At 33.3% G+C, this 26,532-nt stretch overlaps 1 protein-coding gene across 3 annotated transcripts in view; it reads right to left on the bottom strand.

The window, feature by feature from the left end:
* Sdb (SAXO downstream of blistered) overlaps positions 1-26,532 on the bottom strand; it is a 58,718-nt gene that overhangs the window by 12,096 nt on the left and 20,090 nt on the right. For all 3 annotated transcript variants that reach the window (XM_076411612.1, XM_076411611.1, XM_076411613.1), the window contains 4 exons: positions 4,838-4,986; positions 4,019-4,105; positions 1,135-1,321; positions 696-975 (listed from right to left, as the gene is read on the bottom strand). In XM_076411612.1, the coding sequence (XP_076267727.1) occupies positions 696-975; positions 1,135-1,321; positions 4,019-4,105; positions 4,838-4,986 (703 nt within the window). The remainder of the gene's footprint in view (positions 1-695; positions 976-1,134; positions 1,322-4,018; positions 4,106-4,837; positions 4,987-26,532) is intronic.

Raw genomic sequence — 26,532 nt, 5'->3', positions numbered from 1 at the left:
CGCAAGACAATGCTCTGTGTTTGGTGAGATCAGAGTGGCGTGGTGTATTACAAACTGTTGAAACCTGATGAAACAGTTAATAGTAATCGCTAGAGATAACAAATGATCAATTTGAACCATGCATTGATCGAAAAACGCCCAGAGTGGGTCCGAAGACACGGTAAGGTGATTTTACAGCATTATGCTCCGTCTCATGGAGCAAAACCGGTCAAGAAAGCGCTGAAAGGACTTGGATGGGACATGTGATCGCATCTGACGTACTTTGTAGGCATTGCCTCGTCTGTCTATCAAGTTTTCGTATCAATGGGATACGCGCTTGCAGAAAAGCACTTCGCCAATTTCGAACAAGTTAGAAAATGGCTCGATGAACGGTTCTGCTCAAAGGACCAACAGTTTTTTTTGGATTGGCATCCATAAATTGCCTGAAAGATGGGCAAGATGTGCAGAATCAAATGGCCAATACTTTGAATTATGAAAATTATGTCGTTTTTTCCCGATACACCTGGTAGAATATGTGTCTTAGTAATTTTGAAAACCGTAGTAAATTAAGATAAAATCAAATAGCTTATTGGTGTTAGTTTCCTAGAGTGCTATAATAAATGATAATTCAAAAAATTATCGGTGAGTAGACTTGATGATATTTTCTCTCGCCTAGAACATTGATGGAAGGAATAAAGTGGACTTAAAATCCTTACCCATTTCTCCGGTTCTGGTAACTCGAAATTCCCTTCCGGTTTCAGGTTATCCTCGGGTTTCCTGACCGGAGCCCTCTCGCCCGGTTTCCATTCCTCCGGTTTTCTCTTCTCGAATTCGCCCTCCGGCCTCAGGTTGTCTTCTGGCTTCTTCTGTTGCGGCCTCTCGGCTGGCCGGTAACCGGGTTTCTCGGGTCGTTCGAAGTCTCCTTCCGGTCGTAGGTTGTCGGTCGGTTTCCTAACGGGCGCCCTGTCACCAGGTTTCCATTCTTCGGGTTTCGGCCTGAAGCACAAAATACAAAAGTAATGAGTGAAATGTTAGAAGTACAAAAAGAAAATGAATGACAAATTTGACGTAATTAATTTTGAGAAGTAACGCTGAAGCACAGAGAACCAGAGATTTAACAGGTCAATTGAGACTCTCTATTTTTCGTGGTTTTACCTTTCAAAATCGCCTTCTGGACGGAGATTGTCGCTCGGTTTCTTGGGCGTGGGACGTTCGGCCGGACGGTAACCCGGCTTCTCTGGAACCTGGAATTCGCCCTCCGGCTTGAGGTTGTCCTCGGGTCTTCTTACTGGAGCACGATCTCCCGGTTTCCATTCTTCTGGGCGTCGCTTTTCGAATTCGCCTGCAAAATGAATGAGCGTGGTTGATTGTTTGATATTATTGTGTTTTGAAACATCAGTCTTGTTCAGAAGCATCACAACAACCACTGATTTCATCTGTGGATATTTATCAGGGGTGTCGGTGATTACTTTCAAGTTTTTAACAGATTTTACTATCTATAAGTATTTTATTCTATTCATATAAACCTCAAAACTCCCCCACCAAGTCAAGTTGTGTGCCTGAAAGCGTGCAAATGCATTACGCGTTAGTTTTCTTGGAATTGTACGAGTCATTGGACGAAGAACCAGTACAAACCTCAGACCAATTGGTAGAAAGCTTGAATGTGAGCCGAATCGCAATTTGTGAACAAGCGACGGGAAGATAAGAACTAACGGGTGAGGAAAGTGGATTTATTTCGAAAATCCCAAGCGAAGCAATCAAGGCTATTCCAAATTATCATCTGATGAAGCCTACTCATCGATTGCAAGACAATGCTCTGTATCTGATGGGACCAGGTTGAAACCTGGAGAAGCCGTTAACAATTATTTTTTTTAATTTTAACTAGTTATTAATTAAAAACTTGATTCAAAGACAAATTAGACATGATTAGGTGATTACAATCATTGCGCATGATAACATGGCATCTCATACAGCAAAACCAATCAAAGAAGTGTTGAAATCAGTTGAATGAGAAGTTTTATCGCACCCGCCGTCATCCGACTACCAACTTTTCCAATCGCCGATTTCCAAAAAGCTAAAAAATTAATCGATGAATGGTTTAGCTCAAAGGATAACTCAAAACTGTTCTTTTGGGATATCATCCATAAATTGCCTGGCAGATGCGCAAAATGTATATAATCAAACCGCCAAAATTTTGAATACACACATTTTAACTATTCCTTGTAAATAACTTGTGTTTTTTTCAGCGAAAAACAAACGGAAACGAATTACCGACTCACCTGGTATATAAATACTGTTAATTAATTTTAAAATATATGTTTATTGCTTTAAAATTTATTCACCGTTCTAATAATTAAAAAAAATCAGAAAAGTTGCTTTAGTTCATCTGTCCTCGTTAGCTTTTGTCATACACCATAAGACCTATTCTGTCGTTCCTTATCATATTTAAAATTTGGTTTTATCCAGTACAGTTCACTTTGGTGCCACTAATATACTTTTTCTAACAATCGTGGAAATATTATTAGCAGTGATGTACACCATCTAAATAACCGATAAATTTTGCAGTATGGGGGGTTGCATAATAACAACTATTAGATACGATTACGATATAATTTTATTATTACTGCTGTAATATTACAGCAAGCAATCCTTAATGTGAACTAATTCAAACCAAGTGTAGTTCACTTTATCGAAATGTTTATATTAACAGACGTGATTTAATTGATTTAAATAATAAATGTTTTATTAACTAAACGTTTTAATTAAAAAAATATTTTAACAGCTATAATTATTTTTTAGTTATAAGAAAAATAATCTGTAATTTTGCGTTCCAAATTAATTAATGATAAGGATATCCACATTCGATGACAATTGTTTCCTAATTGTACTGATGCCGTCTTCATCATTGGTACAAAAGATATTGTTCCAACAAATTTCATTAGCTTTTTATTTATTAGAACGTTTCAGGCTATCTCAGATTTTCGTAGTGCCACCTCTTTCAAAATCTTAGATATGTTTTCAAGGTTCTTTGCTAGAACAGATGAAAGTAAACACTTTCGATAATATAATTTGGTAAGTCTTAAGTATTACGTTCTGGTCCATTGGTTAATGGAGTTACGCACGATGACATATGCATGACAAAAAATGACCTATTCTTGCTGTTCTATTGCTGTTCTGTAGGATGACCAGGTCCGTTATCAAACGGTAACAACGCTTTTAAGAAGATTTTCGTCTAATTTTGTGTTTACATTAACGCGATGTTTACGTTACCGGGCGTCTGCTGTACCAACAAATATATTATTGTTATGCAACTTTTTATTATCGTGTAATTATATTCATAGCGGAGCTCTGTAATTAGATTTTACTTTTAATGGTGCATCACGAATACCGCGATCACATTTGCGATTTCACATTTCCTGCTAAATTCGGAGAATAGTATTTTCATCATCGCATCAACTTATAATATATATATATATATATATATATATATATATATATATATATATATATATATATATATTAATAAGAATATAGACGAAATTTCACTAATACGATTAAACACATTCGGAATAAAAGTGATAATGACAATATTTAAAAATATTACCATATGTTGACAACGTTATTTTTAATAAAAAGCGATACAACTGTTTAGAATGAGTTCATTTTTTTTTCATACGGACATAATAATTATTTATAGCCAATTAAGACCTTTTTGTTGTCATTGGAGTAAAACAAAGATTGATTACTTAACGTTGCAAAGTATAATAAATATATTTATATATAATAAACATTATTTTCTGTTTATTTATTACATTTTATTTTTTAAGTTTCACCATATATATTATCACCCACTACAACATGTTCGCCCATTGTTATTTCATTCGGTGGGATTCAAACCAATTTCCATTTTGATCTTTTCAATTTCCTGATGACATCATCGTTGCCTGCCCGGCGCTTGATTTACGTCTTTCTTTTTATTTTCAATATATCCCGCTAACCCACGCGTACAACGACTTTCAAAATTGCCACCATAGCTTACCTTCGGGTTTAAGATTGTCCTGGGGCCTTCTGACGGGAGCCCTGTCGCCGGGTTTCCATTGTTCCGGTTCTCTTTTCACGAATTCACCTAAACGATCACAAAAAAAGAAACTGATTACAAAAAGGAAGAAATTAAAAACACCATATAGCAGGTCGAAAGCATCGTACATCTTCCGCGAAGACGTGCATCTCTCTTTTGTTCAATTCCTTTGTTCTTTTAGGGAAATAAGTGTTTAAATAGTTGGCTGATATGGGTCGGTACCAAATAAATGTACAACCGTGGATGGAAATATATGCACGATGTGTAGAGATGCGGTAAAACAAACGCAGCATAAATTAACGCTGCAGAAATCAATTTTTAATATATAATATAATTATTAAAAAGGATTAAAGGTATATTGTGTACAGTTTATGAAAACTGTGAAGTCAGCTTCAGAAAGTGGTTAAGAAAGTATTTACGTCCGTTTTTACAGTGTAATGGAATTTTTGATCGAATATAACTATGAATTGGATTTCGAATTTCTCTCACATGCACCGTATTCGCCAGATGTGGCTCCCAGCGACTACTGCTTGTTTGCAGAGAAAATGAGGCATATTTGAAGCAAAAGATAAATCGTTCTACAAAAATGGTATTGAAATCTTAGAGAGGCGTTGAAATGATTGTATGGCTCTTGATGGAGATTACGTTAAAGAACGAAGCCAATTTTGAACTAAAAGACGCGTTTTCTTTATTATTCCCGAGACTTTTCAGCCCGTCCGTTAAAGAAATTCTCTATCAAGAGAAGAAATGATAATTGAAAGGAAAAATTGAGGAAATTACCTTCTGGATGTAAATGATCTTCTGGTTTTTTAATGGGGAATCGTTCGCCTTTTATTGCGTTATATTCGTCTTTTGGCTGGGCGTAGATGGGACCTTCCGGATGCAGATGATCGTTGTAATCATCAGGATTGTGTGGACAACTGTGACGTCTGTGGAAGAAAATGGTAAATTAATTCAGGTTCAATGGTTCAACGGTTAAATCAATTCAATGAAACTAGCGGTGTAATGATATTCTTAATAACTGACTAAATAGTATATGTTTCATGTCCAGTGATGTTGTACGTATTATATATAGCAATATTTGTATTTGACAATAACTAGGTGCGAGATAACCTTTAAATGTATGTATAACACATAATGGTATTTGTTTTACTCAATCGATGACAGGCTGAACTGAAGTTCACCGCATTCGTGAAAAAGTTTTCTGCAAAAAGGTGCCATAGAAACTAAAAATCGTATAAAAGAACTTGTTATGTTTTCAGCATAATTATTTTAAATAAAAAAAACTATATAAAATTTAACGAAACGTTACTATATCTTAAAAACTATGCTTCACAACATTTATGAAAGATCAGAAAGGTTAATGGTTAAAATTAAAAGATCAGTAACACATTGTAATAAAATATTGATGAATTTCTAAACCCTTTTTCTATGAAGAACTTGCTTGATAAAACTTTACTATATATATATATATATATATAACTAAAAATCGTGTAATGCAACTTGTTATGTTTTCAGCATAATTATTTTAAATAAAAAAACTAAACAAAATTTAACGAAACGTTACTATATCTTAAAAACTATGCTTCACGACATTTATGAAAGATCAGAAAGGTTAACGGTTAAAATTAATATATATATATATATATATATATATATATATATACTATTGACTTTCAAAATTATTGATGATGAAATGGAAGTTATCGCAAAATGAAAATATTGCATTATAAACCTGATATAAGTATGACACTAATTAAATTCAACAATGATTAATTTGGCTTAGTGGCTTGTTTATAATGATTCAGGTCATCATGATAAGGTATACTAGCTCATATTTACTTAATCTGTTGTTTTCCCAATAAGAAAATAAGAATGACATAAACTCATAGAGGCAAAAGACTTATTTAACGTTTATTTTAGATAATTTCACGGTGTAAAGTCGAAAACTCGTTCTCGCCAATCCCATATATGTATTTTTTTAAACCAAAAACATTAAATATCATATAATCACGCAAAAGGTTGTATTAATATAAGAATATGAGGAAATTAGCTTCAAACAAAAAGCTATGCTCAAGTATAACGATGAATAATGATTTTTTTTATTATTTAATTATTACATTGTTACTAGTCGTTTCCGTCTAACCTATAATTTGTCTTTATGATAACTTAAATCTAGGTATACAACTAGGAGGACCCATCAGCCCTATCTCAGTCTCTGGTGAAATAATGTTTATACATGTCGCTGCTGTATTGTTTATTATATGCACCACACTACACAACACTCAACAAGATCAGATTGTTTGATTCTTTTGACTCTGTATCCTGTTCTGGTGGTATCTAAAAGCTGCAATATTTCAATATTCTCATGAGAATGGAGTCTTTCCTCATGCCCCTTTGTAATACTCTTAATTTCTTGACTGACTGTGGGTACCTGAAGGTCTCGATGTAGGTAATCAGTCCTATAGTATTTGGGTGCGTCCACAATACCTCTCAGGACTTGTTCCTTCCAGCGAAGTTTTGCATCAAGATTAATTCCGAGATATTTAGCGTTGTTGCTATATGAGATAGTATTATTTAATGTTATTGGTGCTTGTACGGTCTGTTTATAGGTGAACTGTACATGTACATCATTAATTCTTATTTTCCAAGCTTGTGTCCAATTATGTATATTGTCACTTGCTTGTTGTAATTTTCGTGAAGTTTGAAAAATGATAAGGTGGCCTTGTCAATACCAAACCACATTTTGTAATATTTTTATCATACAATATATTAGGCCAAAATGAATTGACAAAAAGATTCCTAAACAAACAGCATTAATTCTTATAAACCAAAAAATAATTATTTGAGATCAGAATCAGCGATAAATAATGTTTTATATTTATTCATCGAACCTTTTATCTGACAGGGACAGAAGAAAAACTGAGAGTACGTCTAAAAATATTGCGGTGAAATAATATTAATCAAACTTTGTAGGATTCTAGGTAATATGGGTTGGTCTAGATACTACCGTTGTTCGCCTGGTATACCATCACTGGTTGGACTTGAAAGTGAGCTAAAGCTTGCTGAAGTAAAAGTTTCAACCAGACTTGCATACCTTACAAAATAAAAAACAGCAAATTGGCCATAAGCCATAATCAACATTGTAGTTTAGTGAAACAACAAAAACAATTTAATATAGATATATGGCGATAAAATACCTAATTTTTAAATAATGAAATCAAATAGTGGCATTAGATGGAAATAAACTACGTACAGGGAGGGATGCTGCATATTCATCATCAATACAATGTTCAAAAATCATTATAATTGGAATGTTTGCAATAAAATGAATGTTATAACCGACAAAATAAGCATACAAGCCTGTTCTTACAACTTGAGAAGAATGTATGGAGATGATATCGATTGCTGATCACCATAAACAGAGTCAGTTCTCTACTGTCCCACAAGCAGAAACAATAACAATATTTCGTGAAACCTCCCTGAAGCCCAAGCAATATTGCAACAACTTTTAAATCAACACAAACTTTCCAGTTGTATTATTTGTACTTGATAAGGAATATGGAAGGATATCAGCTGTCATTGTGGAGTAATACAGCTTTTAAATGTAAATAGTATTCACACTATTACTAAGTAACGTGACATGTTGGACCACCATATTAATAGACATTTTTTTAAACAGTGTACTTTTAAAAAATAACGTAGTAACTCGTTTAATTACCCAAATAACCCAATATAAACGTTAACTATATAAACATTAATCAAATTAAGTATTTATATAGACAGTTGATCGATTTTAGTTCCAGTGGGGATAAAACGAATTTATTCTCGAAATATCATCGCAACACAGGGATTCTCACGTTATTTTGTCGCCTTCCTATATTGTGTTCGTTCTAATTTACCTGAATTTCTTTGTGTACTTTTTCCTGCTATTTCTGGAAAGCCAATTCATAAAAGAACAATACTGTCTGCGAAACTAACACTCTAAGAAGCCGAAAATATACCAATAGCGATAAAAAAACAACCTACGACGATGTACGAAATAATTGGAACAATACACTCTTATTTTCTGTCGAATCGGCGACGGCGGCCTAACCTAATTTGAGGCGTGTGGAGGTCACGAGGCGTCCCGGTGACCGGCACCGCTACGCCAGGCGTCGAGGCACTGAACCGTCCTGAACGAATAGCGGAAACTCCTAGCACAACGGCCTACTTTTTTACTCTCTTTCCATCGAGGTTCGTGTTTGGTTTAACTTTTTCGGTCACATTTGGAATAGGCGCTATAACTTTAATAAGGAATCACAAAATATCGATTTACTTTTTTTAAAATTTATCGATATATTATTAGTCGTTACCGACTAACTTACAATGTTTCTCTACAATAATAAATAAAATCCCCTCCTGATAAAAAATGTTAAGGTGTTCTGCAATTTTTTCAAAGAAAAAACTATTCTTTATAAATTAAGTTCATCCTACGTTCTGTTCACAAATTTTGTAATTACCGTGCCATTAAAATTGTCTATTTCGGAGACAATTTCAATAGATAAATTTTGAATAGATAGCATGGAAAGAGCTGTTAAACGATCTTCGGTCATTGCACTTCCGAGACACGTTTTGACGAGCTTTAGTGTTGAGAAACACCTTTTTGCATCTGATATTGTCACGGGAGTTTGTTCATTGTCTAGTCACCCTTCGACGTATCTCCTACATTGTTTGCTATTAAACATTTTAGACGAGGTAGTGTATCATTTAATGTTCTGCGATCATTTCATGAATACAACCTGTGAGAAAAGTTTGTAATTGGAGGTGATTTCGATGAAAAAAATACAAGATGGGGATCCAGAATGACAACAACAAAGGGTAACTAAGGAAAACCAGCTTATTGGCCAACTGATCAAGAGAAAACCCCAGACCTGTTAGATTTCTTCATAGTAAGAAACCTAACATCCATCTATATAAAAGCTGAAGAAAATTTTGAGCTAAATTCAGAACATACGCCAGTGATTCTGACGTTCAGCGAAAATATAATAAGAAAACAAAGAAACCCAACGTTGACAAACAAGAAAACAGACTGGGAAGGATTTGTTGAAGAATTGAACAAACGAATTCAATTAAATGTACCCCTCAAGATAACTGAACAATTAAATTTTGAAGCAGAATAATCCAAAAGAAGTGAAGGAAATGGTAGCTGAAAAACGAAAATTACGAAAAAAAGGCAACAAAACAGAACATCTGAAAATAAAAATATTTCAAGCGATATAATTCAAAGACTGAAAAGGGAAATACTGGAAATTAAAAATAAATCAATAAAGGATTAACTGAGAAATTTAACAGATGATAAAAAAACTGATTATTCACTCTGTCTCATGTCTACACCTATAAGAGACCTATGTGAGAATTGGGCACGTGATAATCACCAAAAAGTAGAAGCATTTGCAAGTCACCAAATGAAATAAAAACCTATAGACCTATATCATTGCTGCCAGTAATATCTAAGATTTTTGAAAAACTCCTGTTAAAAAGAATAAAACCGATCATAGAGAGAATGAACCAAATACCAACGCACCAGTGTGGGCTTATTAATAAGCATTCAACAATTGACCAGGTCCACAACGTAACAGATGTTATTGAAAAAGCCTACGAAAGTAAAAAAGTCTTCGATAAGGTTCGGCATGAAGGCCTTGTTCGTAAACTACAAACTAAAAATCGATATAGCTCTCAAGAATTTTGCATACGTCTGACAACCGGTCGACTTTGACAGGCTCATTCGTTTACGCGTTCGAACTAATCAGACAGCATTGTAAATGAAAATATTGTCTAATTCTAAAACGAATTTACAAAGCGGGACAGGAAAGATATTAAACATCTTGATGACGGATATACAGATAGATTTTGAATAGACTATATATTATCTTAGGCCATATCTTAGGAGGCCATGTATACCTTTCCATAAAATAAAACAACTTCCCAAGAAGAAGTTTTTGAGATCCTTATCACAATATCGTCGAATATAACAAACCTAACAATATGGGGCCGTCGCTGAATATCTCGTTGGAATCGGATAATTTAAAATGAACTTCTCGATTAAGACAGATTGGACTTAATGTTCGCCATCTGTAATAGACAATTGATCACCCAGCGACCCACGTTTCTCGTGCAACAAGTAATATGTTGTCAAGGCCAGCTCTTTTTGTTTTGTGTGCTGTTCTGGTCTTATTGGTTATAAAAAAAACCGCCTCTATACTCGAGAATTAAATAAACATCGCCCATAAAAAAGTAATTGTTCGTAATATGTTTATAATGATACTGATTATTTTTATGCCGAATTTTGGTGTTCGATGTTATAAACAAGTAAAACATGTAATTTCGATTGGTTTAATGAAATTAGGGTCAACGTTTGTATCAACATTTTCATACGCGCTCAAAGAGTCTAAACAAACACCGATAGTGTGCTAAAAATCATAAAAATAGCCTATGCGTTAGAAAGGAGGTTATTCGAACGAAATTGATGACTATATCCGTAATTATTTTGAAAAATGATGGTTTATTTCCTCAAATTCAGGGTTGTTCATTGTGCTTATTCGGAAACGGGTTCGTTTTAATTTACCAATTGTATCGAAGGCTTGCCGAATTTACTATATGCGGGATTTTTTTAAATATACCTATGATTATTGGATTTGTACCTTTTATTTCATTGACCAAATGATGGTACGGTAAGTCGTTTGATGAAAATTACTTCGAAGTATACAAAAAAAGGACCAGAGATTCAATTTCTTTCCATTTCCCATGGTATACCCTATATAAACACAGATGATAAAGTGAACTATATCAATCCGCCCTTGGTGGCCTTACTCCTTGAACTGCGATGCTTATACTGGGAATCCATTGACTAGGGACGTTTTTTAAAGCTTGGATCTTTCTTAACAGGTTCGCTGCCGATCTGGGATGAAATATTTACCCTAAAAGCCGACTACGTTTTTCTGATTACAACAACAAAATATTCCTAATAAAGTTTTTAACGTGTGTCCAGTCTAAATTTTAATATTTTTTGATAGACATTTTTTTTGTGTCGTGCGCCAGGGCGTGGTCGGCACTAATCAAAGTCAAATTTTATTGTCGATGGCCGAATAAAGCGCGAGCGCGTGGCGAATGAAAATGGACAGAATAGGAAAATACATTGTTGATTAGAAGATATAATTTAATATACCACAACAAAATTATGTATATATAATGGGAATGAATCAATTACTAAAATAAGAAAAAAATATTCAGCAGAACAACGACAAAAAAAAGTAAATGTTACTACAAACAAAATAATTATGCAAGTAAATTGAGAAGTCAATAGAAATAAATGAACGAGCATAATCTAATACAAATTTTCACTTCAAGAGGTCACTCATGACTAATTTTTGAGCAGTCTAAACAATAACCAGGATATCCAGGACATATACTGTAAACATAAATAGTGACTCTTCTTTTTTCTGATAAATAACAATTTTTACATTGCTTTCTTATTACCTTTCCTGCTTTCTTCTCCTCTCGTATTTTCAAAACGTGTTCGGCTGATAACCGCTCTGGAAGTAGGTTTGTACGGAGCCTATAGTAACCTTTTTATGACAGACATACGAAAGTCGCAAATTGGAATACGATTGCCTGGATATTTGTTGTAAAGTTAGGGCACGTTTCATATCTATTTCTCCACTTTTTGGACGAGAGGGCCCTGACAAATCGATATATTTTCCCGCCATATGCAATTTTGTAATACATATGAATCAAAAAGGAAAAATCCAAACCAAGCACGTAAATGACTCACCTATAATCTTGTGTTGTCAACACCCATATAGAAAGACCTCCGCATATATAACGCGCTGGAGCGTAATTGGCGTCCAATGAAAGCTTCACATTATACGTTAGTGCGTTATTGGCAGCGAGTCCGTTAATTGGAATAGTTTATGATTGCGGGTCAGTTCACCTTTTGCGATTTTACTGATACTTTTACCAAAATGACACTACTACACCAAGAAAGGCTTCGTTTATTTCAAGAATTATTATTTCAGATTATTAAGAATTTCCGTTAATTCTATTGAATAAATACAGGGTTTTTAAAAAAATTTGGTAATTATATTCTGTAGTATTTTCTAGAATGTTTAAATATTTTCTGCGTCAGTAGCATTTCTTAGAATTTTGGTTATACACCTATGTGTTGTATGAATATTGAACGCATTATTTCCCAAGGAATCCTGCTTTATATCAGAAGAAACTTAAATTTAAATAATAAGATATAAGAGGTTAGTAGTTTACATTTTATATAGACTGACTATAAAGCCAAATGTGCAAGAAGTGTAAATGATTTTATATAAATTACATATCTTGATTTGAACTAATATAACATGTGTGTTGTTTCAGCTTTATACGAAATAACACCGAATTTATTCAAATTCGTCAGTGTGATAGATATAACCTAGCAAAGTTTGAGAGGTATATTAATTTATTAGTTAATGAGGCTTGATTTTGAGTTAATAGATACTATAATTTGATGAAAATTATGTGCAAGACTTAGCACAAGAACACACTTTAGTTATATTTTATATTAGTTTTGAAGGATTAGTGGGTACTAAGGTGGATTAGTGGGCATTAGTGGGTATTAGGAGGGATTAAAGGGTATTAGGGAGGTTTAGTGGGTATTAGGGGGATTTAGTGAGTATTAGGGTGGATTAGTGGTAATATTATTGCAAAAGATAAAACATATTTTATTGATATATCTAAATATAATTCAATTTATATGCATAATGTCGAATTATATATATATATATATATATATATATATATATATATATATATATATATATATTCATTTCAGAAAATTTATATATCAAATTATAGAGTATACTCAAAGGAGCAGTGAACTCACGTCATAATGTATTGCTTATTTCAGTTTTTAAATTAGTATTAGAATCAGACAATATTTTCCTTCTCATTTTATTCCAGTTAAAAAGAGATACAATGCCGTCCGTAACGTTTGAACGAATCAGCCTGCAAAAGTCGTTCGGTTGACAAATGTGTTTCTTCTAATTCTTCAATTCTTCAAAGTCATGACTTCAAACATCGTTAGGAAACATAGGATTTAGATAGAATATAGTATAAAGATAACCCACGAAGAGATCCAGTGCAACTTCCAGACATTGCTTTTAAAATTAAGGGTTAGAATAAAATTTGATTCAGTTTCGCAAATCATAATATATTTTAATAATTCGTTGCATATATATTGTAATTCATGTTAGAAAGAAAAAACCCAACAAGTGGTCCGCAAAGATTATATATAATTAAGATTGGCTTACAAAACATAAATTAAATTTGGAAGAAACCCTGTTAAAGAGTGAAGTATTTCAAATTGTCACTTGGTAAATGTAAATGAAATGTTTAATTGTTTTATATAATTTACTTTTTTAGAAATAGGCCTGAAAAAAGATGCACAGTAGATCAGATGGCTGAATAATATGGCCACAGAGTGTAACGTCTTCCTGCCTATCACTGCATGTTCAATCAAATCAAATTGTTATGAGTGTGGCAAATGTGGCAAATAATTACTACAGTAGATATGCAGATCAAAAATATACAGACAAGAACTGTTTTGATATATGGAAAGCATTACAAGGATTACAATAACACTTCGGTTTGGATAATAGGGTGATGAGAGAGTCATATATTATCCAAATATTTACTTAAAATGTTTTAACGTTTTACTTTTAATATTACAAATAACACAAATATTCAAACGCTTGCTTGTAAATTTTGGAGACTCCCTGGTATATAGCGAATGATACAACTTATATAAATAAACCTTCATGTCCACGACAGTAAAAAAACACTCATACTAATTCACAGAAAATTTACAATAAAGCATAAGATGGTTACTTATGGCACTTGTATATATGGACATTCTTTTTATGTATATGTAACGTTTATATTTGCAAATATGCAATACTGGTCGAGAAAAAACTTCCTTTTATATAACGACGATCTCGCGCTCGTTTCTCAAAACTGAATTGGCCTCCGTTTCTGGTTTTCGCCGACTATAGTAACGTGCACAGCGCTTTCTGTCTGCAATTAAACATTTATTTATCTTAAATGCATTTAAGTGGGTCATTGAAAATAAATTTACCCGAGTAGGAACGTGAAAAAAAAAACGACGTGCTTTGCTCGCAACCAACGTTTGCAAACTGTTACGAAATGGACTGTTTACATTAATAATTGACATGCTGGTTCGTTTTTTGACGTGCTATCTTTCGTATTGTATTTTAGCGTTCCATGATTCAGAATACTAGTAATATCGTGATGAAAATTGCTAAAAATAACAAAAACTAGTCTTATTTTTCAGTAACCTCATTGTCAATTTCCATAAACAATCGAATATGTTTTATTTATTTATTATTTAAAATAAAACTTATAGGATGGGGCAAAAGTCCCGCTACCATGAAACCCCGCGAAACTGAGCTAAACGTCACATAATCAAGATGGCGCGCAATCAAAAACATAACAGGACTTTTGTCCCACCCTATATGTTTTGTTTTCCTGCTTTATCATCGTATCAGCCAATACATTTGGTTTAGTTTAAGCTCAAGCTGTTTGCGTTTTGTCACTATATGTTTTTTCCGTGTCAAACGTCGATCAAAATGGATTCCCAGATATTTAACGTTGTCTGCTTGCAGAAGTTCATGATTATTCAATTTTACTGAGGGACATGTTCTTCTGCAAAGGGTGAATGTCACATGGGTAGATTTTGTCTCATTTTCTTTGATACGCCAGTTTTTCAACAACAATTCGACTTTGTTTAGATGAAGTTGGAGGTTTCTTGTGGCTGATATTGGACCCGCGTGTGATGCTAAAACCGCTGTATCGTCAGCATATGTTGCAACAGTAGTGTTTTTTGAGGTCGGTAGGTCAGCTGTATAATATAGATATAACAATGGGCTAAGAACACGGCCCTGCGGAACATCCGAATATACCAGGTGTAAGTGTTAAATATGACTTATCTCGAAAGTGCGTATGAGGCAAAAGGTTTTTCAATTTTACATGCAGTCCAGTGTGCCCCTCCTTGTCGAAGGCCTGAGAAATATCGAAAAATGCAGCGGGGTAATATTTTTTATCGTTTAAGTTTTTGTTAATTTGGTTGCCTAATCTATGTATTTGTTCTGCTGTTACGTGTTTATTACAGAAGCCAAATTGATGGTCTAGAATAATGCTTTATCATTTCTAGCCCATCACTAAACCTGAGCTGAAAAAATATCGATATATCGGCCAAAAATATCGATACTTTTTTCAAGAAATATCGATACATCGTTATATCGATATTTTTTCGACATTCCTACCTTTCAACGACAAAATAACGACTGAACCGTTGCCTAAGTTCCAAAACTAATTAAAACAGTTTTTAAACAATTTTCGAACGACAAAAATCTGCCCATTATTTACCGTATTATCTCGATCCTTATTAGACTACAAGATTATCTATATGTACATCGTACAGTATTTAAGCTGAAATCCAAACCACGTCCTTTCTTAGAAATATTTTTCACGAATATCATATACATTCGCATGCAATGTATCTGCGTCGTATGTTGGAGGTTGGTCGCTTGTATCCTGACCATATTTAGTAGCATCAAGTATAACCGGCCCCCACTATAACCGTTCGAGGTATTTCTCTGGTTGTGCCGTCGAGTTCAGACGAGGTTTCAAGATAATCCGTCTAGTTTTTCGTTTTCGGACATGGCCGGAATATAGGTCACATATGAACATCGGCGTCGATGTATACTGACGCCCAGTTCATCGTAACTGATTCTACTATTGGCAAAAATGCATTTTATATGGTTAAAGACAATGTCTAGTTATCGTGTAGCATGTTTAAAATTAATGCATATGTGTTAGAGAGTCATAAATCGACATTATTAATAAAAATCTCAAGGTGAATCTCATCTAGTATCTGATAAAACGACCTGGTTATAACAGCAGCAGAAGTTTTGGAAAATAGACTTAAAATAGACTTAGACACTGAGATAATAATAATTTAATTAGTATCATACGAGTATATGACGAATAGACATGCAGTGATATCGTGAAGATGCATTGATCTTTGACCTGGTAACAACAAAATATTAATTCAATCCCAGTTTGGAATGCACGTACGTGTGACGAACGGATGTGGTCGTCTGCTCTATTTTATTATTTCTTTCCGTAATTCTTAAATTGCGGTAAATTGAAGACAATAGTTCTATGGTTACAACTATAAATATAAATTATAACTATTTTATAATCCAGAATCTAACACCAAAGTGGTCAAAGGTACTGATGTATAGATAACTGAGGCATACATAATGCCACCGAAAGTTTCTGCTGGCGCTTGGTGGCAGCGTATCTAGCTCGTGGCCTTTGACTTTTTCCCTTGTACGCATTGCACGTTCATCATAGCTGCAGCTGGCGAAGTGAGTACACAATAGAAAGAGTATTGTTTATTTATTTCTTTGAGTCTTTAACTTAATCCTGTTAAGCCTACTAATCTTAATGACAGGACTTCGTGTGTTTGCTTCCCTTAATCTCATTGCACGTCCATTATTGTTAGTGAATCTCGTACCTACTTCAAACTGATCAGTTGGTAGTACCTTTTTAGTGAGTTCCTTTTTTTATTGAAGTCGGTTTAATTTTTTTGTTAAAAATATTTTAAGTATCGATGTTATTCATAAAAATGTCAAGGCAAACTGATAAAACGATCTGGGTATAAATCAGCTGCTTTTATTAGATTAAATCACCAGCAGCAGCAAAATATTCTGACTTAAATGAATCCTACAAATTATTATAATCCTCAGATATTGATATACTAACAATTTAATTAGCATCATACGAGTATATGTCTAGTACAAATTTACTCGTATAGTGAGAAAGGCCCTGACAAAGTTTTATCCTGTTCAATAGAATATTGAACATGTTGAACTTGTCAGTGGATTTCGTTGTTTAAAATTGAGAAGATATCCTCTTGGAAATTGAATTTGAATGGATATCCTTCTCAAAATATTAATGAATATTGCGAAGCATCGTAGGAATGATGATTGTCTTGGATCTTTAAATGGGTCGAGAACCATAACATATTGGAACATCATTAAGAAAGAGTTCATGTATTGTATCTTCTTAACTGCTCTTCATATCGTAGTTTGAATTGATTTCGTATGGAAAACAAAGAACCAATTTGATGGTACTCTTAGCCCGGATCATGCTCATACTGAACAATTTTTGTTACTTCAAAAGAAGTGAATTTATAAGCAACAATTTAGAAATTTTGCATATTAAGTTGTAGCTCAAAGTGCTAGTGCGAAGTACTCTGAAAGACTATTAGTGTATCCCAATGCACTCGCCTAACGGTTAAATGTGCGCGATGACAGTGAAGTGCGTAGGCTCAAACGCAAACTACCATATGAACTGATTAATAGACACATAAAGTCACATTTAATAATTTCTAGAATAAGTTCAATAGTCATTAGAATAAGTTAAGATAAACTTTAAAATAAGTTAGAATAGTATCTAGAATAAGATGTAGATGATAAGTTGTACAGCAGATTACTTACTCAAGTGATCTTCTACATGTTAGTATGATTATATTATATAACGGAAATCAAACAATAATACTTATTGCCCACGGGCAGACTGTTGACGTTCTAAGAGATTAATAAAAAAATAAAAGTTGTAGTTAATACTGTTTTCAGCGGTTCTGCTGGCATTTTTAATAATAATATAATTAATTATATAATAATAATTAATAATAAGTTAGGAAGTGAAATTTTTCCTGATGCGCAGCAATGACCGGTAGATTAACTTTTAACTAAATAAATAACAGTTTTAAATAAATAACAATGTTTGCATTTTTTTCATATGTCCGATAAGGATGTCTGGGTGTTACGAGTTATATTCTATCTATTTTAACGTCATATTCGACCGGGTCGTGCCTCTTGTTGTCTAAATACAGTTAGTTCGAAGACGTTCATTGTGTTGCTTTCGGATTGCATTTATACGCGTATTTGCAACCTGGTCTCTAACATTTACATTATTCGTAGGTCTCTATAAACGATAGTTATGTTACAGCCTACTTCTGAATTAAGACGTGACATTTTGTTTTAATAAATACACGACAAGTAAATACAAGTAACTTTTTAAGAGAAAAAAAACATATTGGGAATAAAATTGACAATGACAATTTTTCAAAATATTACCATATGTTGGCAGTGTTATTTTTGTTAGTTAATTATTTTAATATTACTGTAAATTAACACCCAATGTGTATTGTAACAGATACTATTCACGTTCGTTAATGTAAACATCAATTCTAAACAGATAAATCAAAATTATATTAGCGATATATCATTATTTAAGTAACATTTGGACTTAATATTATCTGAATATGACTTGGATTATTATTTTAAATTGATTATAACTAGTTACCGTTAAAAATATTAATTAGTTGTCTTATCTAATTTCCGATACACAAAATCGAATTACTATAAAAAAGTCAGGTTTTTGTTTATTCGTCCAAAGGATTCACGCTTGGAAAATTCCAACAATAGTGCGGATTTTAAACGATTTTTATCAGTTCCCCCTCCATAAGATAACGTCCTTGTTGATTTCAATCGAAACACCTTTAATTTCAATTAGAATATTAAAGGAAAAAAGTTTGAAAATTACGAAGGTATACATTGTTTTTGTATCGTTTCAATGTGGGTCAATATTAATGGATATAAAAACCGATTCGCCGTACACATGGTTGCATATTGTGGAAAAAATCGCTTAGCTACTTAAAGACAGAATAGTTACCGATTATTTTAATGTTCCTGACTTAATTAAATTGGTGGTTTCTAATTTATTTTAAAGGCTTAGACTTTAAACTCATAATAATTTTTTTTTAAATTTATTTTAAAATCTCCTTTTACCAACCATGGGTTTATCTGGACCGGACCTACAGTTTAACGTGGGCTCCGAACCACGGTCCTCAGCATTAAGCCTACCGACTGGCGAGTGACCAACTTTAGAAATCATCCCAGAAGACATCCGGTCTTACCCAGCCTGGTTACTCGTGTGACTGGGATCATTTTCCTTGTTGGATTAAACACAACATAAATTTACGACCATGCCACCGCAGGATTCGAACCCGCGGCTATCGCAACAGTAGGAGGACCGTCCTATCGACTTTACCATTGCGTCGCCAAGTCGGCTAAAACTGACAATAATGTTGCAAGTTATTATCACTTTTAACTTAGATCTCTTGCTAAATCCTGCTCTAGATTCAATATTAAGAAAAGTGTAAATTAAATATTCGTTACTAGTTTTATAATGACTAGTTTTTGATATTCCCTTCTAACTGATGGGACCTTGAAGATACTATGTCGTATTTATGTTCGCATAGACTTACATGTAAATATACAGTTTTGGGGTAAGTATTATGGCTCGATGAATGGAGGTAGAACGAAATGAAACAGTTGTGTTTACATTATGCGACCGTTATTTATTGAAGTAATATAAAAATGTGGAAAATACAACATAGATAAAACGGATGGCAACGGTATTACCTGGTGACGAAGCTTGGGCAGTCGATGGTGGTACGTCTAAACTGAACGGTGGTCAGATACTGAATGATCGAAATACCCTTCAATAACATCCCAGATAAACGTCTCGGGGTTGCCAGCAAATTCGTTATCGTGTCCTAGTTGTCGCTGCTGGCACCCCGCCCGTGTTCACCATCTGGGATTATATTTCTCGGTATTTTGTAGACCGTTATTCCACGATGTAAAATTCAACATGCCTCAAGGTCGCTACAATGTTATTGCTGAACCGATATGATGGAAGACCGGAAGTCGTTCAGTTTAAAAGCCGTTCAGTTTGCTTTTTAGGCAATAATAATATCATATGAGAAACCGTCGAAATATTGCAGGCTTCCCTAGGTATAACCGTTGCAATCATCTCAGAACAGGTATTGATAGTGAGGCATGGTTGAAAAGTATCCCCTTGGTTAGGATGGAATCCTTCTTCCAGATGGTTTGTAAATATATTTGCTTTTTCAATATTATTTCGGACCACCTCACATCAGGCTTTCTAATAGAAAGCACGTGAGCATGTTTAGTAGCTTTCCAGAGTGAATACTCGGCGTTACTATTCACAGAGAATTTCGAAAGGAATCCATAGATTGATGATTGTTATAATAACTCTGTTAAACAAAATTTTATCAGACGGGCTTCTGGATTGATAACATATTCTTCAAAATTTATACGTTTTTCAGCCATCAGACTGAAGCCAAAACGCTAAAATATAAAATTAATTTTACACTGCCACTTGCCTCTAAATGTATTTATAATGAATAGGTTTCTGCAGCATAAATCGGCAGCACACAAGATCCGAATATTTATATATTTCATATTATCTCTCAAAAATGGTATGAGAAGGAATTGGTACATCTCCATCTGATGTCACGAGTGAAAACAAACATTCGAGGCATGTATTCGACTAAGATATTGGTTTATCAGTCAATCATAAAGCCAATTTTGACCGATGGGGTACAAATATGGGGTTACACTAAGACATCAAACCAACTAGTAATCCAACGTACCCAAAATAAAGTTCTACGATTAATTACCAATGCTCATCACTTCGCAAACAATCAAGAGCTGCACGATGACCTCTAAATCAAATGGATTAAAAATGTATTCGACTAAAATAGTAATTTATATTTTCGTTCGACTACTTTTGACTATCAACTGATACGACTGTTCAAACTACCCAAATAAAAAGTAATATAGCAATGGAAACTACTATTAAAAATCGTAATGTACAGAATATTTCATAACAAGGCCTAATTTACCAAAGAATATTTACAGTTGAATTAACTCATTAGAATGTGCGAACTTTTCTACGAATTTTAACGCTGTCTGTCGGTATATATCACTACCGCGATGCCAAGCTAACACGCAAGCATAACGGTATTCTTAAAAGAGCACCAAGTCAAAGAACAAACTGTTTTTGCATTCAATGGAACCTCCTTATATAAATATAAATACTACAAGCGTGAATATTGTTTTGGATAATCGCTCTTTTATTTATTTACGTTTCCTATGACTATCTAAATATAATCGATAACATATCCCTGTCGATATCACGTCCGATATGTAAATGTTACAGTAGTGCTAAAATAAATAATAAACAAAACATTAAAAAACAAACAACAGGGGACAAAATTGAAATTGAAATGAATTGAAAACAACCAAACAATATTCAGATTTTGATAAAAGATAAAACACCTGCGTTTATACTGTCGATATCAAATTTGTAATATCGACATAATCAGCATTTATTGAAAAAATAAGAAAAATTAGAAAATTGGAGAAAAAAATTCAAATATCAACAAAGTAAACTCCATATTTAGATGAAAGAAGATGAAGAAGAGCAGATCTCCTTTATTCTACTGAAGCTTCATTTAAACTAGCTATATAATTCTAATTATACTAAAAAATAGGAAACGTTAATAAAAAAACAGGCGAAAAAAGTAAAATATCAAACAAACACGCATCAGATATTGTTAAAGGTGATAAATTAAAATAAAAATATCACGTTGGACAAAATGCTGAACAGATCAGTTTGAAAATTAAACAGCAATGCTGGTTAGTCGGTAGGTATTCTCAACTTGAAGTAAGGTCAAAGAAGTTCTTAGTTAGTACTAACCTTCAAAAGAAAGCTGTTAAAATTTTGTGGTATTCTACTCTTAAGTTTGTGAGTTATTGTGCTAAGAGTGAAAGTACTCTTGGTTTTTTTTTCAAAGCAATGGATCAAAAACAATTTCGTGTTTTAAATTTACACTGTTCCTTGGCGGGAAAAAATACCGTTCAAGCGAAGCGATGGCTTGAAAGGCTTGAAAAAGAAACAACAATAAAACGTTGGTTTGCTGATTTTAAACGTGGACGTAGAGATACCAGTTCAAAGGGTGGTAACACCAGAAAACATAAAAAAAATCTGCAAAATTGTTTTAAATTAACGAAAACTGAAGTTGCGTGAGTCAGCTAACATCGTAAAGATATCAAAAGAAATCTTTACGATGTTACTTTATCTCAATCGTGTTGGTTTTATAATGCATGAGCATTTGACTATGCGAAAGCTTTGTTCAAAATGGGTGCTGCGTTTGCTAACTGTTGAACAAAAACAAGAACGTGTTGATGATTCTGAACAGTGTTTGGTCATCTTTAACGTAACAACCCGGAATTTTTGCATCGATATGTGACCATGCATGAAACATGGATCCATCACTTCACTCCAGAATCAAAACGATCGTCATCTGAGTGGACAGCAACTGGTGACAAGCCTATTTTGAGACAAAAAATAGAATCGTTCTATAAAAGTGGTATTGAAATGTTAAATCTGCGCTGGAACGATTGTGTGGCTCTTGACAAAAAAAACGCGTTTTCTTTGTTACGTCCGAGACTTTTCAGCCCACTTGTTATAAAGATTATATTAAAGAGACTTTACAGATACATTATTCATACAGAATTTCATTTAAGTAGATAAAAGATTTTCATCTTCATCTTCAAAAGAGCGCGAATGTACTAATTCTTGTACCTACCACCTAACTGCTGACCTATTAATCAATCCTGACAATTATAACAATCTATTATGTACCAATGATGAATATGACAATGTTCCCTTGAGTGTAATTAGGGAACAATTTCAATTAAATACAGTGAGGATGATGAGGTCCTTTCCACTGAAACTGGAAATATTTAATGGAAAAGCTTTAGAAAAGAAGTACCATATATCAGTTTGAAATCGGTGCCGAGCCTAAATAATAAAAAGATAATAATATAATGAGTCATATACATAACATAAGATTACGAACGATACAAATCTAATGTTTTGCTCGGTACTGAGTTCAAAGTAGTCAATTTGTAGTAGTTAAATTGATATTGTAAATAGATAAATAGGTTTAGGCAGATATTAAGCTAAATTGTGTGTATATAGTGGAATATAAAATACGTGTAGTAAATAGGTTAAATAAATCTCATAACTTTTTACTTTTTATTGAGTTCCTTATTTATTTTTTGAAGTCAGCTCAATTTTTATTTGTTGAAAATATTTTTTTAATTTCTTTTCAAATCTTTTAAATTATGTTCGATAATGTGAGCCACATTTCTTTGGGTTAGTTCCCGTTAACGAGCGTGTGCTGTAATATCGAATAATGTCATTAAAAGAAAAGAAAGTTTATAACAGAAATGGGAATGCGAAAACAAACGTAATATTTTGTTATTCTCTAAGCGATTGACTTTTGTATATATTGCCTGTTATGTTTTAAACATCGATTACTCAACCAAGTGAATAAGATTAATATTTACGGAAGAATTCATTATACGAGGGTCACTAATTATATTTCGGAAATAGGAAAAAAACGAATAGTTAAACTGCGAATATATTTTTATTGCTTTTCAAACTACTTGCCACGATGATCGATACACTTTTGCATACGCTTAAACTAATTTTCAAAGCATTTATTCCATTCCGAATGAGGTATCTTCGAAACATGATTTTTGAACGCTTCTTCGGGCGATAAAAATCGTTGACGCAGTTTATTCTTCACGGATGGGAACAAAAGAAGTTATTGGGTGCCAAATCAGGGCTGTACGGTGGATGACCCATCAATTCGATGTTTTGAGTGCTCAACTAGTCTCTTGTTTGAGCCGATGTGTGAGAGCTCGCATTGTCATGATGAAGAACAATCCGGCGTCTCTTGTTTGTTTTCCTTATTTCACTGAAGACTTCTGGCAAACAAATGATTGTGTACCAATCAGAATTTACTGTTCTACGATCCTTTAGAGGCACTCTTGCAATATGACCAGTTTTCCCGAAGAAACTGGCCGCCATTTTCTTTGAACTGTTTCATGTGCGAACAACTTCAACTTTTGTTGAATTTGTCTTTCGAAGCACCGCGATTAAATTTCTTAAGCATTTTTTTACACTAATAGACACGAGCCTATTTTTTTGAGCGATTGTCAAATTGTGTGAGATCCAACACAAACATAACTTTTGCACAGCTAAGTGTTCATGTAAAATCGCATATATGCTGGAGGAACTGATGCTTAGGGTTGCCTCAATCTCACAATAGGTGACATGACGATCTTGCTTAATCATTTTTCACACAGCATCGATGTTTTCTGGCACAACAGCCGATTTTGGACGACCTTCACGAAACTCGTCGGACAGCGAACTACGACCATGATTGAATTCACTAAACCAGCGACACACGGTGATTTTTGATGGAGCTTCATCGCCAAAAGTCAAATTAAGTTGACTGATGCACTCTTGTTGTGATAATCCACATCGTAAAAAATAATCGCACGAAAATGGTCGCGATTCAGTTCCATTTTTTAACAAGACGAAACTTTCAACTACATATAAAATAAACAAATAGCGTCCGTGCGACAAAATATTCTGAGTACGTGTATCGTCAAAAATGTCAAACTTTACGATGGAACCGTCAGATGGACTCACAAGACAACAATGTTGCCAATTCCCGAAATATAAATAGTGACCCTCGTATAAACATCAAAATTAAAATTAAAAACTTCATCCTTAAATTAGGAATTAAACTAAATTTCAACATATTAGTGTTTGAGATAATTCTTCTAAAAGTGATGGTTTCAATTTAATAAAATGATGTAATATATATTCTATTCAAAGTTTTTTTGTACATACGTCATCAAGATGTTTAATGTATTACCTGCCGCAATTTGTAAATTCGTTTTAGAATCAAACAATATTTCCATCTTGTTATATTCTACTTAAAAAGAGACACAATAATTCAATAAAAAGAAACACAAAAAATTCTTGAAAGCAATAGCGATAAGAGGTTATAACTCTAACCTATAAACTATTGTGGCTGTATAACTAACTGTAATTTTTAAATGCACTATAATGTTAAAACAAATTATATTTGATAACATTTTTGTTCAATTATATTAGATTAGAATTTTGTTTTGTCAAAGCCAAACTGAACTAAAACATAGAGTTGATGCGGCAATATTGCGACATTTTGACGTCACAAATTTAGATGACGTACGTACAAAATAACTCTAAATAGACAATATGTTAAGTGTTTTAAGATATTTTAGACCATCTGGAAAATTGTTCCATCGCTTAGAATAATAAACTAAGGAATATATTAAAAATTATATAAAATGGAGAATGCCATACATTGCATATTGTCTGGAAATTCGGTAATTAGGGAAAACTACAAGATATTTCGTTCTATTTGTTTGTATAGGGTCTACTCTCATATATATCCTTATTGAACTTAATTACTGTTGAAAAAATAACAACGGTATTGACCATTTTAGTCTTTACAGGCCTCCGTTTTATCTCTATATTTGTACCAATCACCTTCTGTACCGATATCGCCCACCTCATCACCCACTTTTGGTCCCACTGGATGACTAACGCTGCCATTTCTCGAAAACAATTTTCTATTTTTATTGTTCTTAAAATGTTTATGCTTAACAATCTTACATGACCTTAAAACAGTTGGTTCAAGGCGTCGATATTTCCAGTTCTTGTTCAGATTCAATTATCTTAACGAGACTGTAAATTAATTTTGAAGCATTTTTAATTGATATGGCAGTATTTATGTTATATCGCATCGGACACATATGCGTTTTTATAAAATGTTCATCATGTCTTAGTTATGTCAAATTATTTTACTTTTTGTTATGAATTGTGTTAGCTCGGATATTTTCTACTTCCTATACACATCAGTTTTAATGTAAACAACCCAGATTAACTGTTAAATTCGATAGTTTTGACCTCCAAGATACTCCAAACTTGACCTAAGATTGGAGTGATAGGTCCATCAGACAATTACAAAACCTACTAGGTCTTATGTGGTGCAAATATGGGGTTGCATTAAGACATCAAACCAGCTAGTAATCAAACGCTGTCGAAACAAAGTTATTTGATCAATTACCAATACTTATCGCTACGTAACTAATGAAGAGCTGCACGATGACTTCATCATCAAATGAACCAGCAACGTGAAAGCAATATAGCTATTGGATAACACGCAGAAAAGATTGATGCGAACCAAACCATTTGAACTTGTAAGACTTGTTAATTTTATCTTGTAATAGTATATTAATTCCTTATGTTTAAACTTCTCTAATAAAAATTTTATTTAAGATATATAAATCCAATTTTATCTTATCAATATCAATGTGATATCGCTACATATAGGATATATAAGATGTCCTATATCCTAACGTTCATTGCAAATATTTGCTGGTGACAGTAATCATTGGTAAGTCCAAATTTTTAATTTTCTGCATATTTTATAATATTAATTAGTACTAGTAGAAAGTGAGGATTGAGAAACTAAATCATAAGAAACTAGGTATTTGATACATTTAAAAAATATG

The sequence above is a fragment of the Rhynchophorus ferrugineus genome, unplaced genomic scaffold (assembly GCF_030347505.1).
Source record: "Rhynchophorus ferrugineus isolate W39M unplaced genomic scaffold, kcgeb_rfMv2 rfM8, whole genome shotgun sequence".
Classification (NCBI taxonomy): domain Eukaryota; kingdom Metazoa; phylum Arthropoda; class Insecta; order Coleoptera; family Curculionidae; genus Rhynchophorus; species Rhynchophorus ferrugineus.
The sequence above is the reverse complement of the archived record's forward strand: the minus strand, read 5'-3'. Positions and strand labels throughout refer to the sequence as shown.